This window comes from Mus caroli, unplaced genomic scaffold, assembly GCF_978045245.1.
Source record: "Mus caroli unplaced genomic scaffold, Mus_caroli_1 scaffold_11, whole genome shotgun sequence".
NCBI classification, from domain to species: domain Eukaryota; kingdom Metazoa; phylum Chordata; class Mammalia; order Rodentia; family Muridae; genus Mus; species Mus caroli.
The window spans coordinates 96,820,901-96,836,176 of record NW_028227266.1 but is presented as its reverse complement, the minus strand read 5'-3'; the positions used below and the strand labels follow the sequence as shown (position 1 = coordinate 96,836,176).

The 15,276-nt window shown below is 45.9% G+C and overlaps 1 protein-coding gene across 1 annotated transcript in view; it reads left to right on the top strand.

Moving 5' to 3' along the window:
- Nucleotides 1-5,941: 5,941 nt before the first annotated feature.
- The window catches only part of Clstn2 (calsyntenin 2), a 597,099-nt gene continuing 587,764 nt past the window's right edge, over nt 5,942-15,276 (top strand). The window contains exon 1 of the mRNA XM_085827931.1: nt 5,942-6,300. Within this exon, the coding sequence (XP_085684057.1) occupies nt 6,186-6,300 (115 nt within the window). The 5' untranslated portion in view covers nt 5,942-6,185. The remainder of the gene's footprint in view (nt 6,301-15,276) is intronic.

Genomic DNA, 15,276 nt, shown 5'->3' with positions numbered 1-15,276 from the left:
TGAAAGCAACCAGGCTTCCTGGGTCTCCAAAGGAAACTGAGGTACAAATGGTAAGGAGATTATTTTTTAGGAGATACCTAGAGGAAAACCACAGTTGAACTGTGGTTAAACCCCTAGCCTGTCTGAGTTTAGAAGAACGTTATAAGTTCCACTGGTTCCATCTTTGTAAACCAACCCCATTGCTATACTCTGCAAGTCTCAATATTTGAGCTACTCGAGGGGGAGTTAGGTACTTATACTTTATTTACCCAGCACATTTCCTTCCTACTAGTCCTTCTTATGGGGAAAAATGGGAATAAATATGTTGTTCTTGATTTATATTAAACCACCCCAATCCTTAGCAGCATATGTGGTGATTTGAATAAGTTTGCCCCCCATAGACTCATGTATGACACAATTAGGAGGCATGTCCTTTTTAGAATAGGTGTGGGCTTGTTGGAGGAAATGTGTCACTGTGGGGGTGGCATATGGAAGCCACTGGTGCTCAAGCTTTGTCCAGTGTGAGAGAGATGGGCATCTCCTTCTGGCTGCCTTCAGATCAAGATGCAGAACTCTTAGTTCCTTCTCCATCACCATGTCTGCTTGGAACCAGTCATGCTTCCTGCCATGATGATCATGGACTGAACCTCTGAAACTGTCAGCAGCCCCAATGAAATGTTGTCCCTTACAAGAGTTGCCTCCATCATCATGTCTCTTCACGGCAATAACAGCCTAACTAAAACAGCATATACAACCATTTGGTTGTACTGAATTTTGTGGCCAGGAGTTGAGTCAAGACCTAGTAGTAATAACTTGATTTCACTGCATAGTACCAAGGCTACATCTGAGAAGATAAATGTCTGGAGTAGAGGTAGATGCTGGGCATGGGCTGATTTCACAGCTAGCAAGTAGATTATCTAGGACTTCTAGGATGACTTAAATGTCCAACTTAGCTCAGACCATCGTTCTTACTTAATGAAGCCTTCCACACAGTCTTCAGTGCTCCTGTATAGTGGTCTCAGGACTTTCACGTGAGAAGCTGGATTTCATACATAAACATCCTAGCAAACTAGGCAGAAACTATTGTAATTGGCACTGAGAAGTCACATAATATCACTGATACTGAAGTCAGCACTCAGATTCAAAGAAAGGATACATAGATTCTGTCTCACAGTGGGAGAAATGTCACTGAATTTTATGGCTATTTTCTCAGAGACTACTCCAGGATATGTGTGTATGTGTTTGTGTCTCCAAGAAGAACATAGGACAATATTTAGGAATAATGTCTCACTGTAATGAATAACATATGTTTTCTTTCTGTTTTTCTGATCAGGGCGCCAAGACTGAACTGGTGGAACTTGACCTGACTGGGTGACTAGGATGAAGAAAGGACAGACATATATACAGAAAAGCTGGGGTCAGGTGGGCCATGTGCACTCTGATGGAGTGTCACTGATGACTATTCAACAACCTAGAACCTCAGTGTGCTGTGTGGAGCATAGGGGGAGAAGTTAGCTAGTCCTGGTAGCATGTGTCTATAGGCCACAGTCTCAGGCTATAAACATCTAGAGGAGGAAGCTGCTGCTCCCAGATGGTTCACACACTGCTAACACTTAACTCAGACTAGAGGGGAAGGCTTTGCCTTCCCTCTGAGCCTCCTTTTGTCCAGTGAGAGCTGGGGGAAGGTGGAGGCTTTGCCATTCCCATAGGTCTGAGGTATTAGGACCTTGGCATGGTGTGCCCATGTCAACACTATACACTCACTTAGGACTTCATTCCCTCTTCACACATTTACCCAAGGTTTCCTAGTAACTACAACCCCTTGCATAAAACCAACCAACAAACCGACCGACCAACCAACCAATCAACCAACCAACCAAATTCCTATTGTATCAGCAGCATCTGTCTTTGTATCAAGTTTTCAGAGCAATGTAGAAAATCCAGTGATATATTTAGTTGCTCTAAGGCCACAGAGACCCTGTTTTACCTGCAGAGATGGTGTTGGGGAAACATTTGCAATTCTAGTTTTTTTGAGCAAGTTTTCTACCTGCTTTAGTTAGCATTTCTATTGCTGCAACAAAACACCATAGCAACAACAACAACAGCAGCAGCAACAGCAACAGGGTTAATGAGGATTACACATCACCAAAGGAAGTCAGTACAGGAACTCAAGTAAGGCAGGAACCTGGAGGCAGGAACTGATAAAGGGGCTCTTACTGGTTTGCTTCCCCTGGCTTGCTCAGCCTGTTTTATTACAGAATCCAGGACTACAGCTCAGGGATAGTACCACATGGGCTGGCCCCTCCCCTTTGATCCCTAATTGAGAACATTCCTTAAATCCCATGGAGGCATTTCCTCAATGGTGAGTCCTTCCTCTCTGATGACTCTGGCTTGCATCAACTTGACACAATACCAAAGCCAGTACACCACCCTTTTCTTCAACCTTAAGTACTTTTAGTTGAATTAAACGTGGGTCATGTAGAAAGTTTCTATTTAATTTTCTTTTTAAAAAATAAGTTTCCATAGGTAGGTATAATTTCTTTATTTTCTTCATTTATTCAGCTTAAATTATTCAGGGGCTATGTTTTGGGGCTTAATTGGAGAAAACATTAATGACCCTAGTGTTTATGTGAGATCTGTCCCTGTGAGAGTCTATTTTCTGGAGCAGGGGATTTACTTATTTGTTAAAACTATTGACCCGGATGAGTTGCTGGAGATTTGTTATTGCCTTGCAGGTGGGGCCCTGGATTAGAGGTTTATAGCAGCCAAGGCCTCTAGCTCGTGAAATTCTGAGTGAGGCCTTTAAACAAAAAAGAGCAAGTCAAGGATAAAGAGTGTGCCCCAACAAACCCAGAGCTGTGAATCACCACTTTGGTAATAATTGGTTACTTAGACGGTCATTACTCAGAGGTGATGAAGGATAGCGATTTAAAAAAAGTCAAACCCTAAAGCTAACTTTTCTGATCTGATCCATTTTTTTCATTGTTTATATTTCCCCTGTGCCTCTCCCCGAATCCATCACATATGGGGAAAAGATAGAATGTGGAATTGGGCAGATGTGAATTGATATTCTGCTCAATTATGTGAATGTTGATACGTTATTCAAATTTTGGGAGGTAGAAATCCGATCACAATAAAGTAGAAAATAGCTACTGCTGTTGCAAGAATTAAAGGAGCCAGGAAATATACCAGCCCCATTACCCAGCCCAGCATGAGGGAATAGGGTCCATTGGTTGCTGGGTTGCCTGATACAATCCCTGTATCTGGAGTGTACCAGCAGACGTGTATTGAATAGTGGTGCACGATATATACAGAGAGCATGCCTAGAAGTTCTTGTGGTCTGAGAATTTTTAAGATACATTTTCTTACTTTCATTTACTCTAACCCATTTGGTCTTTCCCCTACCCAAGCAAGCCAGATCATGGTTCGACAGGCATTTCAGGCCTTAAAGTAGGTAAAGATGGAGACATTTTTGCATTTATTAAGCGTTGACCACGCACAGCATATTGAGTGCCTCATATTCATTTTTCACTTCTTGTAATGACCTTAATGCAGTGGATATAGTATTGCCTAATCAATTACTCCCAAACACAGTGACTTAATGGAACAATCATTTATATTTTTTTAATTGTCAGCTGGACAGTTCTGATGTGTGCCCAGCTTGGCTGATCCTGCCTGAGCTTGCTCATGTGTCTGTGGTCAACGTGTGGGTGATTTGTGCTGATCAGGTTAAAGTAGCATTAGCTGTCTGGAACATCTCAGGGATGTTGTATCAGCGTATACCAACGTCTCAGACTCTCTTGCAGGTTTAGCCTGAGTTTCTTCTTATGACAGGCAGGTGTCCAAGAAAGAAAAAAAAAAAAGAAACAATCAAGAATGCTACGGTCCGGGTCAGAGCAAACCACACAGCCAATCTAAAAGCCGGAGTGGGAGAGCACCATCCAAAGGAACAGCTCCAGAGAGCCATGACTAAACAGAGGCTACTGCAGAGCTTGATCTAGCAGATGCTCTCATCCTCCTTTGCAAGAAGAGAAGGATGAGAGACGTGCTGCGCCTGTTGGTAAGCGCCCTTTCCCTACTGTGTTTCTCTGTGATGTTCTTTCCTGGCCATTTCTTTCTTGGGGATGGTTTTTTAATTCTCTGTTCTGCTTCTTTTAATTCTCTGTTCTGCTTCTCATTATTTGGTCTGAATTTGAAACTTCATGTCAAATATTTGGGACCAGATGATTTTAACAACAGTTAGCTTAAGGACTTCCAGGGATGATGTTCAGTCAGTAAGGAGGTTCTTATCTGAGTAAACAAGGGGGGTAAATATCAGCCGAATGGGATGGAGCACAAAGGATAAAAAATGGGTCCATTTTACATTTCTCTCGTTCACTGGCTTCTCTGACTTTGCATGGTCAGCATCTACCTCCTTCTGGATTATAACTTTAAAATCTGAGAAGGGTGAGAGGTCTCTTGATGTTGGCTTGGAACTTGGTAGCTTTTTACCTTGGGTGAAGGAGTGACCTTACTCCGGAAACAAGAACAATAGCACAGGTGTTGCTTCATGGACTAAAGGGGACCTGCTGGCCAAAGAGCTGAGTCCCCTGCAGCCACCAGGATTTGCAGCTGTTGAGCACCTCTTGAGGTCTCAAATGTTGAAGTTTGTTTTCACCACCACAGTCTCCCAGTGTGCTGCCAGGACCACACAGGGAGGCTGGGCAGCAGAAGGCTCTTAATGTATTTTATGGCTTGGTTGAGTACTCCGAACTACACTTATTAATTATGAGATGCTGTTCAGTCAGTGTTGCAATATACACATTTGGTTAATTGATTTGTACAGGCTCAGATAGAGCAACATAAAGAATGTGCAGGACCATAAAGCGGGGACTTTAACTGCTTTCATCCCCTTTGGCTTCTCCAAGAGGGACAAAGACCTTGTGTCCTTCATTGCCTAACGGGGCATCCACAATCGTTTAGTGCTCAGGAAATGTCTTGAACGGATGATGAATGAAAGGATAATTTTGTTTGCTTCTGTGGGTTTTTTGTTTGCCTCATTTCTCAACTACACATGACCCTTGGATCGTGAGAAAATAGCACATCTATGGAAATATAGTGATTTCTTCTGAGCGGTTAGTTGATTTTACTGGGAACCTTCTTGATCCTTTGGAAGCCTGATTGTGGTTGGGGGTGTATTGTGGTGGAGAACTATATGAACCCCACCTCCAGAGACAGTGTTCCTTGGCTTGAGATTTTAGAAGGCATGACACCAAATGGCATACTCTTTACCTAGTTAGTAACAATGTAAAGGTGGCAACTTCTGAGGGAGAAGTTTGAATGTGCTTCCCACTGAAGACTGAAGGTTGCCTTTTCTGACTTTAGCTAGTCCTTTTGACTCTAGCAGTGGCTGTCCCTGCTTCACTGAGATGGCACAGAGCCCGGGCATTGCTATGCAGGTCCTAAGTGATCTCTGCCCTACAACTCCTAGAGGCAGTGGCCTTTTGCAGCTCTAGCGAGCGCCTGGCGCCCTCCCCAGACCAGGCGGCATAGAGAGTCCATCCCTAGACCATAGCCAAGGGCAGGGCCCACAGAGACACTATCCTGGCCTCTCCGCAGGGATGTTGGTTCAAAGGGTGCATCACAGTAGGGTCGCCTGCATCTTTACAGAAGGTCCTCGGGCGATCACTTGGTTGTGGCGCTCGCAGTGCCTCGAGGCTGCAGTTTGGAGAGCCGCAGGGGGGGACGTCAGGCCCTAAGGCTCCCCTGGAGCCTCCCGTAAGGGTTCCCCGGGCCGGAGCCGGAGCCTGACCGAGCCGGATCACGCGAGAGAGCGGCATAGGGTATGGCTGAGGAAAGTTGGGGGCCGGAGCTGCGAGGCGGGGGAGCGCGCAACCCCGCGCCGATGTCCGCGTCTCATGAATATGCACGAGCCACCTCCCTCCCTCCGTGACGTCACGGGCCGTCCCGGGGTGAGCGCCAGAGCCGCTCCGGGTCCGCGCCAGTGAGTGCTGCTGTTGCGGGAGAGCGAGCGACGCGGCGAAGGGCAGCGGAGGCGGTGAGTGAGGGCGGCGGCGGCGGCTCCAGAAGCGCACCCGGCAGCTACAGGGAGGCGGCGCGGCAGCCACCGGCTGACACCAGCGGACGCCAGCGGACACCGGCAGGCGAGGCCGGCGCGAGCGGTAGGAGGAGGCGGCTGCGGCTCAGTGGCGGCTCAGGCGGCGAGGATGCTGCCGGGGAGGCTGTGCTTGGTGCCGCTCCTGCTGGCGCTGGGCGTAGGGAGCGGCGGCGGCAGTGGAGACGGCGGGGACAGCCGGCGGCGCCGCCTCCTCGCGGCGAAAGGTGGGTGCTGGGGAAGTTTGTTCCTCTTCAGGAAGGAGGCAGGGCGGGCTCGAGGGTGCAGACCCTGGACTTAATCGTCTAACACCCACCCTTTCTTGTGGCAGCTTTGGCTTCTGCGCGCACAGTCCTCGAAGTCAGCGTCCTAAGCGGTGGACTCAAGAGGTTCTCCAGCCCAACATCTGGGCGGGGTCCAGGGGCCAAGGAGAAGGGGAGGTCTATGGAGTATAGTGAACTTTGGGGGCCCTGTGTGCTGGGGTGGGAGCATCGCGGGGCTTGGCTCAGGGATGCTTTGAGCAAGGCAGGGCATGGGCGCTGTGGCGGGGGCTGGGGAGTGGGTGAAGCAGGTGTCTGTCTGCTTCTGCTTTGGGGGCAAGAACCAGGAGCATCTTCAAAGCTGCGAGAGGAGCTGGACTGGCACTCCAGCTTGAGGATGGCGTGGGAACTTGTAGGCTCCTGAAAGCCTTGCCTGCACCCCGGCGCTCCTCCTGCTCCGCAGCGCGGGCTCTGGCTCCCCTGGGAACTCACGCCCTCAAGATGGGCAGAGTCCGGAAGAAGCGCGGGTTGTGATGGTTGCTACTGCGGCTCACTCACACTCTGCTTTTCTTCGGAGGACCGAGCCTCCGAGCCTAGAGCTCCTCTCTGGTCTTTATAGTTGATCTTGACCTCTCTAATCCTCTAAGATTCTCCTGAACGCTGGCGTTATCAGGGGAACCTGGAAGCCGGCAAGCCCCAGACTTTGACAGTTGTCTGGGAGCGCTGGGAGAAGCGCAGGTTGGGGAGCCTGCATCTGGAGGGCGGGTCTGGAACGGAAGGTCACGCGGTAGCCGAAAGCTGGGGAGCATCGCAGGAGCCCAATTGGGGTGGATGATGGTGGGCTCAGGGAGGCTGTAGTGGATTGCAGGATGGAGCGTTTGGCTTAAGTGGTAACTTGTTGATTCTCTGCGCTGTTGAGGAGAAGGTGGGCGTGCTTTTGATTTCTGCCCAGTGAACGGGTGACATATGGTCCTTGGCATTCTGTCTGGCGATATGTTGAAAACAGAGTTTTTGTCCTTGTTGGAAAATGATTCCCAAGTAGAGACAGCTTGATTTAGAGGTTTGCTGGCTGAGCTGGTATGAAAAGCACAGCAGCCTGGATCTCTCCGGAGACAGGGGAATTGGGGAAGCAGGCCATTCCATTTGCCTTGTCTGGACTTTGAGAGCGGCCTCTCTTGACATTTACAAGTGATAAATTTGGGAAAAGATGTGCTCCTATTTTTTTTTAATCTATTGATTTCTGGTGACATAAAATGGAAAAGATTTTATGCACAGGTGTCTTTCTAACACCTCTCTTCATTCCTCAACAAGGAGTTTCTTTTTCCTTTTCTTTCAATCTCTCTCTTCCTTCCTTCCTTCCTTCCTTCCTTCCTTCCTTCCTTCCTTCCTTCATTTTTTTCTTTCTTTTTTTAAGAAGACAGAAAAATCATCACGAAAATGTCTTTTTAAAAGTGGTATGGTAAAAGGTTGTCTGTATGAAGGGACCAATGTACTATGATGTTGCTGTTGTTCTGGTGAAAATAAGGATAGAAACGGAGCGTCCAAACGATCTGTTCTCCTTCCAGTATGGACACTTTGACAGGCAGGCAGGTTTCATTCTTCCGAGATTGTCTATTGCATTGTTGCGGGTAGGGAGCTCATTGTGAGTAAGGATTAGGGAAGGAGTAATTTGGGAAGAGAGCCCCTCCTGTAACACCTTGCTGAGTTTGCCTAGAATGGGAAATGAGAGGAGAGGGAGAGAACGGAAAGCCACAAGAAATGCAGACTTCCACAGATCTAGATTATGTAAATAATTGTATATAAAATAATTTAAATACGTAATTTTCTTCCCTTAAAATATATTCATTTCACATTTAAAGCTGTTTGTCATTCTACTGTAAAAGTTTATTGGCCTTGAGAATAGGAGCTACTCTGGATTCTCCTTGTCTTTCCCCTTCAAACCACAAGGGGGCTGCAAAGAGCACCATTTACCATTTATTTATTTATTTATTTATTTATTTATTTATTTATTTATTTATTTAGAAACAAATACTATTTGGTCACAACAGACACATTTATTATAACAGTTTATTTAACATTTACAGGTCAGACTTTCTTTATTTCAGTGCACTTGAAGTTTACGTTTCTAAATTGTACAACCCCTGAGGACTATTTGGGAGGAACAATAAAACTGAGTTTTGTAGGTAACACACACTGCCTCTGATAGCGTTGTTTTGAAAGGCTTCTATGATTTCTATTCCCATCGTTAAAAAGGAGAAGACTGAGGAGGGCTCTTGAGAGAGACTGAACAGAGGGGCAGCTGTCTTCCTCAGTGTACTTCCGAGTTCACGGGTAGAAAGAAGACAACCAGGAGTGTGCATGACGATGCCTAGCTGAGGGGGACAGACCTTGTGAGTTGGACACACCCTCTAGACAACTGTTTACAGGTGTTCCTGGGAGGTGGCACATCTGAATAGCAGTGTGTTCTGCTTTTGCATGTCTTACTTCTTGCTGCAGGGGACCTAGAAGCTAACTCCTGACCACTGCTGGGGTTTTCCACCTAAGGTTGAGCTTCCAGTGCAGCCTGTTCCAGAAGCAGACAGAAATAAAGTAGCCGGGCAGTTAAAACTGCTTCCTCATCTTCCTATGCTTAGGATACACATAAAAACAAGCTCTTCTTGGATTCCTACACACACACACACACACACACACACACACACACACACACACACACTATGAACAATGCTTGGGAATTATTCTAGAGAAAGGCACAATGTATCGGAGAAAGACGATGAGCTCCAGAAGTCACCTGAAGGTTTATGTTACATTTAATAAAATGCCAGTGACCTTATAACCTCAAGGATTCAGTATGCATTCTCTTCCTAGGTGCCAGACTGCAGGCATAGAGATCGCTCAGCACAGCCCTTGCATATAGAGCATCAGTTACTACAGGCTCACCTGGTGAGCACGTACATGTACATAAAACAGGCCTGTGTGAGAGGCGGAAATCAGAACTTGCTTGTACCTGTGGGAACCAGTGTTCTTGCTCAAGGAAGCCGCACTATCCTTTCATCCTCAGACTGAAAACCACTTTTGAAGACTGCACTATTATATTGCACATGGCAGCCCCTGCCCTAAAGGGTGATGTGCACTCCTGCAGGGAATTGTCCTCAATCATCTTGGGCAAGTAGCACATGGCTCTTAAACGGACCATCGTAAAGTTGCCTCTGCAGTTCAAACACAAGGGCCCGAACATTTCTCAGCATCGAACTAGAGTTTACTCTGACCTGCAGTTGTCCCTACTCACCTCTGCTCTTATGATCAGAAGGTCTTCCTCAACTTCATTATCATTGTCACCCAAGTGTGGTCACACGGGCGCATGATCTTCTCTAGGAACTCTCCTGGGATGGCCCCTCCTAGCAAGTCATGCCAATGTTTCCTTGCCTGGTCCCAGACTGATCTGTGGGTGTTCAGGGCTTCTCTGTATTGCTTGGGCTGGCCTTGAGTTGTGCAATGCACAGCCAGTAGTGTTTGGCTTAGTGTGTACACCTCCATGCAATCCTGGATTGTACCCCCCTCCTTTTTTGACATAGACATTTTTGATTTTTCTCTTGTCCTGTATAGTAACATTTGAGTGTAGCTGCCAGAGAAACTTGACTTTGAATCTTGGCCCAATTATTCTCTCATTAGAGGATATTAGGCAAATGATTTAACCCTTTGAGCCTTGGTTTCCACATCTATAAAGTGGGGATACAGAGCCCTGGCTTGCAAGGTGGCTGTGATAACAGTATTCAGAGAGTAAATAGAAACAGTATTCTATTTCAGAATGTGTTGTAGAGGACACTGAATATACAATGATTTTAATTATCAATCCTCAGACACCTGGTTATAGTCGTTCCAAGACTTGGTGAAACTCCCCCTTGTCCGACTTCTTTGAAATTGAATAGCTTTGTCTAATCAGCTAAAACTCAATTCTCTCTGTGTCTCTGTCTTTTAGTTTTTCTTTGTATAAGGACTGTACACGTATGAGCAAATACCACATTCAATCACGCATGTATGTACATATAGTTGATGTAAGTTGTGAGACCGCCTGCATCCTTTACTGCTCGGTGAATGCCTTTGCAACTACCCTTTAATGGCCACCCTGAAACTTAATGCAGAGCGAGCTGAGAGTGAGGCTTGGGGGCGTGTTTTACACACATAAATAAGCAAGTGTATGTCCATGTGCAAGCACCAGAGATGTGGGACATTCTGGTTCCTGGAGGAGTAACTCATGCGGTGTGACTTGGCTTATAAAAACAGATCATCAGCCAGGTTGCTGCTTACCTCCCAGCTTGCAGACCTAGGCAGCAGTAAGTGGTCCTTTTCTTCATCAATGCATGCACCAGCATCTGAGAATCCTTCAGAACTGCTGCAGGAGTGAGCCTGGTTTGTCTCCTCCCTGGAAAGCCCCACCCCACCCCCTTCGCAGCTTGCTGTGTCCCACCCACCCCAAGCGGAGAAAGCAGCTAGCTGGGTCCTGGATCACTCCTTACCAAGGGTCTGCAGCAACTGTCTTTAAGAAGAACCCGTGCTGTGCTTTTTCTTTAAAGAGCGCAGAGTTTCTAATGTGGATGGTGTTCCATTGCACGCCCTGCTTCTCCCGGTGATCCCATGGGGGCCTTGCTTTCCCAGTTTCACCTGTTCCTTGCTTTCTCCCCCTTCAAAGTGCGTGGCATCTTCCTGTTTCCATAGAAGATGGTGACCGTGGCTCTCTAAAGGGAGAAGCGGTGCTCATCCCTTTGAGACTGTTGCTAAGCACTGTATTCAAGAGTGCGTGCGCCTCTCAGAGCACTTGAAAGTCCTCCAAGCCTCAGCCATGCACCTCAGAGCTACTTCCTGAGTTTAGCCTGGCCTTTTTCCTGTCAACGCACAGCTTCTGCATCATAGGGGTTTCAAATCCCTAAATGGATGAGGACATTAGCCACACACTAAAATGTGTGAAAGAGTCAGGCCTCAATCGTGCCACCTTAAATTGCACTTGGAGTCTGCAGACACTGTCCTGGCTCTGTCTGAGAATGTTTAATCAGCTAAAATGACCACTTCTCTCTTTGCAGATGTTGCCTTGAATCGCCTTGTGAAAACTCAGTTGCCAATTTAGAATAAAAGCACATCACTTCTGTGTCTTCCGCCACTCTCCACGATGTCTGATTTATTATGTGGTTAAATAAATGTGCAGCCTTGGCTTAACTCCGAGTAGAAAACCACCGTGGGGTGTTAGGGAAAGGCTTTTTTGGTCTTCAGTTCTCATGGTCTGGATTCACCAGTGAGCTGGGAGGGTCTCTGGGCTCAGAGCCTCTAGGCATCTGGTTTCCTGTAGCTAGGAAGGAAATTCACGGTGCCCATTTTCTCTACCTCGAAAGTTCCAGGTATCCAGAAAGATAGCTCTGCATGTCCTCTGAAAGGATAAAGTAGCTCAGGAAATTAAGTGATCATATTTAAGAAATTTGTTTTGAGACTTTGGGACCCCAAGCCCCCAAACGGAGCCTCAGATCTTTCTCCCTTCATCTTGTCTTGTAGACTCAGTTAATTATATTTTTCTGAAGTTTGAATTTAGCGAGGAGTCCCTCTCCAGTTCTCTGATGCGTGTGCCACAATGCTGATGGTCCCCACGGCCGTACATTAAATACAGCTGTGCCAAGCCCAGAATTTTCAGCACAATACCAGCAAAAAACTGTTAATATTATGTCAAGCATTTCTCCAATTTTCATGGATAACTGCATTGCAGCAAATTAATTAAAACAGATAAATGTTAATCTAATGCCTGTCTTCTTGTAATTAATGAACTATAACCATTACAGGAGCCCTTGATTTATTTCCTTAATTTATAAAATGTTGAGTTTTCCTATAAAGTTAGATATAGTAATAGGAGAAGCTGACCCATATATAGCATTAGGAAAATATAATCACATTTCTATAAATTAATCACTCTCTAAAAGGATATAGTTCATTAACACCATGAACTGAAAGTGTTAGATGTAAATTAGATTAACCTTTTTAGTGACACTTCCATTTATATTGTGCATTCTCCTCAAACTTAAAGCACTTTACATATATTAATTCAATTAACCCTCTCCAGACCTTTGTTAAGTAAGTACATAGATCAAAGTTGGAAGGGAGGAGAAAGGAAACCCTTCAAAAATATTGAAGTCCCCACCTTAAGATGTGTTATTTATGATCCCTTTGAGCAGCAGTTTCTCTGGACTCCCATAGCTGGAGAACACGGGTAGGGATTCACGATTTCTCACTCTTGCTGCCAGGAACCACTTAGCACCCTATATCTGAAGCTAGAGACACTTCTGCCTCATTCTTAGGCCAAATGTTGCAAAGAACCTCTGGTTTACTGAGGGATGGGGGTCTGTTCAAATGGGTGCAGGTAGAGCCTGGGGCCTATGTGAACAACCAGAAGGCTGTCTTCTTTGGGATCAGGCTGCGGATTCTCTTCCATTCCCTGTACTTGACCATCTGGATTTAAGGGATGAACTCTTCATCAAGACATTGGGAGTTCAGTGGAGAAGAAACAAGGAACAGATAAAGGCAGGGGTGAGGCCTAAACTTCATGCTCTAGGTTTCTGCTTCAATCCACTCTGGGAAGGGACAAGATTTCTATTCCTTCATCTGCTAGAATGAAAGGGAAGACCCACCACCCATCAAGCTACATTCTACAAATGCTGCCTCTTTGGAATGCAGTAAGTGTCATCTAACAGTCTGCCTTGGAGGTACTGACAACAAATCTACTAAGGGAATGGCTCACCTAAACGGATGAATCACTCATGATTAGACACAAAATTAAGGGGAAAGGGAGTAATTCTGGAGTGTGGAGCATTCTTTTCCATGAGTCTGAAGTTAGAGAAGCACTGACTTTGGTCCTTTCAACCTAGGTGGAAGGAAAGATGAAGCCCACAGGGTTCCAGGGTTTTACTTCATCTCTCTCTATGTCAGATTGCTCCCCAGCTCCCCTTGCTATCTGGGAGAGATGGTGAATAAGGATTTAGAGGCAAGAGCTGAAAGCCAAGGGACTTCTCAGGAAAGGAACAGGCTGCTAGAGAAGGGGCGAAGGCTGCGTTTGCAACACACAGCATTTCCACAGTTTTAGTTACCTTTTGTTTCTAGTATTTTTGTTTGCGGGAGTGTAGGTTCTCCAGAGGTCATGTGTAATCAAAGTGAAGAAATGCTACAGCCAGAGCCTGGTGCCTTCCCTGGATTCCTTTTTACTGTTCATTTTGTTTCTTTTCCCAAAGGAAATCCAATCTTTTATGCGTTATTTCGGCACTGGCATCAGTCTCTGGATGGTCATTTCTTAATTACTAATTTTAGAGTTGTATTTAAGTGATTTCAATGATATATACTCATCTTTTAATTAGAAGCAATGAAAAAGAGTGTTATTTTTTTTTAAATTCATACTTCTATCCTTTCTCTCTTTGAACAATCTCTTGCCTTTTCTCAACTCCAATCTTCCAGAAATTTAATGGCAGCTCTCATAGGATATTCTCCTTAGGAGGGGAATGGAAGCCAGGGAGTAGCCGACATTCTTTCTTTGGAGGTGTACATTTTTCTGGAATTTTCTGTAACTTTTAGGAAACCCAAGTCCAACCATTTTGTTCCTGAAGTATACCATAGGCTGCACAATTATTGCCTCAGCATCCAGTGTTTCTCCTGTCCCATCCTCCCTGTTCTGCAACACAACTGCTTGTACCAAACACTCCAGAATATCTCTCTCTCTCCTTATGCTTGGTGCCACCAATGCTTGTTTCTGGCTGCTTCCTCCCCCGAAGCCACTCCCTAAGACACCACCAATAATGAATGACTAGAGTCATCACCAAGATAGCTTTGTGTTGCATCTTCTCAATCCACTAGACACTGTGGGCAAAGGCATTTTCTGAAGATGTAGCAATGGCCACTGAACAGAACAAGCCAATGTTACCAAAGGCATGGGTTTGTTATGAGCATTGTCTTCATGCCACGTCACCTGGTACACACTTCCAGATGAAAGGCCTTTTACATGGGGCATTGGGAGCTGGCACTGCTCTCGACCCGAGTCTACACGACACTGGCATCCTCATGATTTCCTTCATCATCTTGTCAGGAAGGAAACATCTCTGACCTTGACAAGAGGTAATGGCACATGACACCTACTCTCATCTTGCCCTGTTTGAGGTCTGCAAGTCACATGGTAAGACTCAAACTTCGTGGCAGACTATCGGGGACAGTGGAGCTTGGACATGTGAGGTAGGCAGGTGTCTGTTGTGTTTAAACCACACTCAAGTAATAATAGCTTTTGTGCCCCCAAATTAGGACCCATCCCAGGCTCTCTGTGGTAGACCTTGAGTTGGGTCCTGATAGAAGAAAATCCTGCCTTCGGAGTTTCTGTGGCTAAGGGAGGGTACAGACACCATTGTGTTCCTTCTTTGCTGGAAACTCTGAAGCAGTGGGCTTGCCTTCTATGTAGCTCCTTGACACTTCCTCCTCAGCACAAAAGTCTATAGAACCCTGGTCCTCAGCATCTGCCATCCCACATGTGAACTTCAGTGTCTTTTGTAAAGTTAACCACCAGTGAAGTCACGATGTCCTGAGCCCCACCTTGTCCTCTGGAGCACAGAGCACCATATACTACTGAAGAACACTGTCACGCCCTGGTGAGAATTGAGCAGTGACTATCACCTGCTGCAGAGCTGAGGTTCTCCCACATCGCCCCTTTAAGCCTCCTTGTTCCCATCAGCCTTCTAGTAATCCCCAGACTGTACAAATCCTCAGTGGATAAATCACACCTGCTTTCCAAACAGATCATTAGGAACGATTTGTAATTTGTAATATCGGATGCACGTGTACAAAGAAGCAGAGATGAGGTTCTTAATTGGAAAAGCTTTGTTATCAATTAAAGTGGGATGGCCGCTTGCAATGAGGCTTGTGAATTTCTAAGCCCAC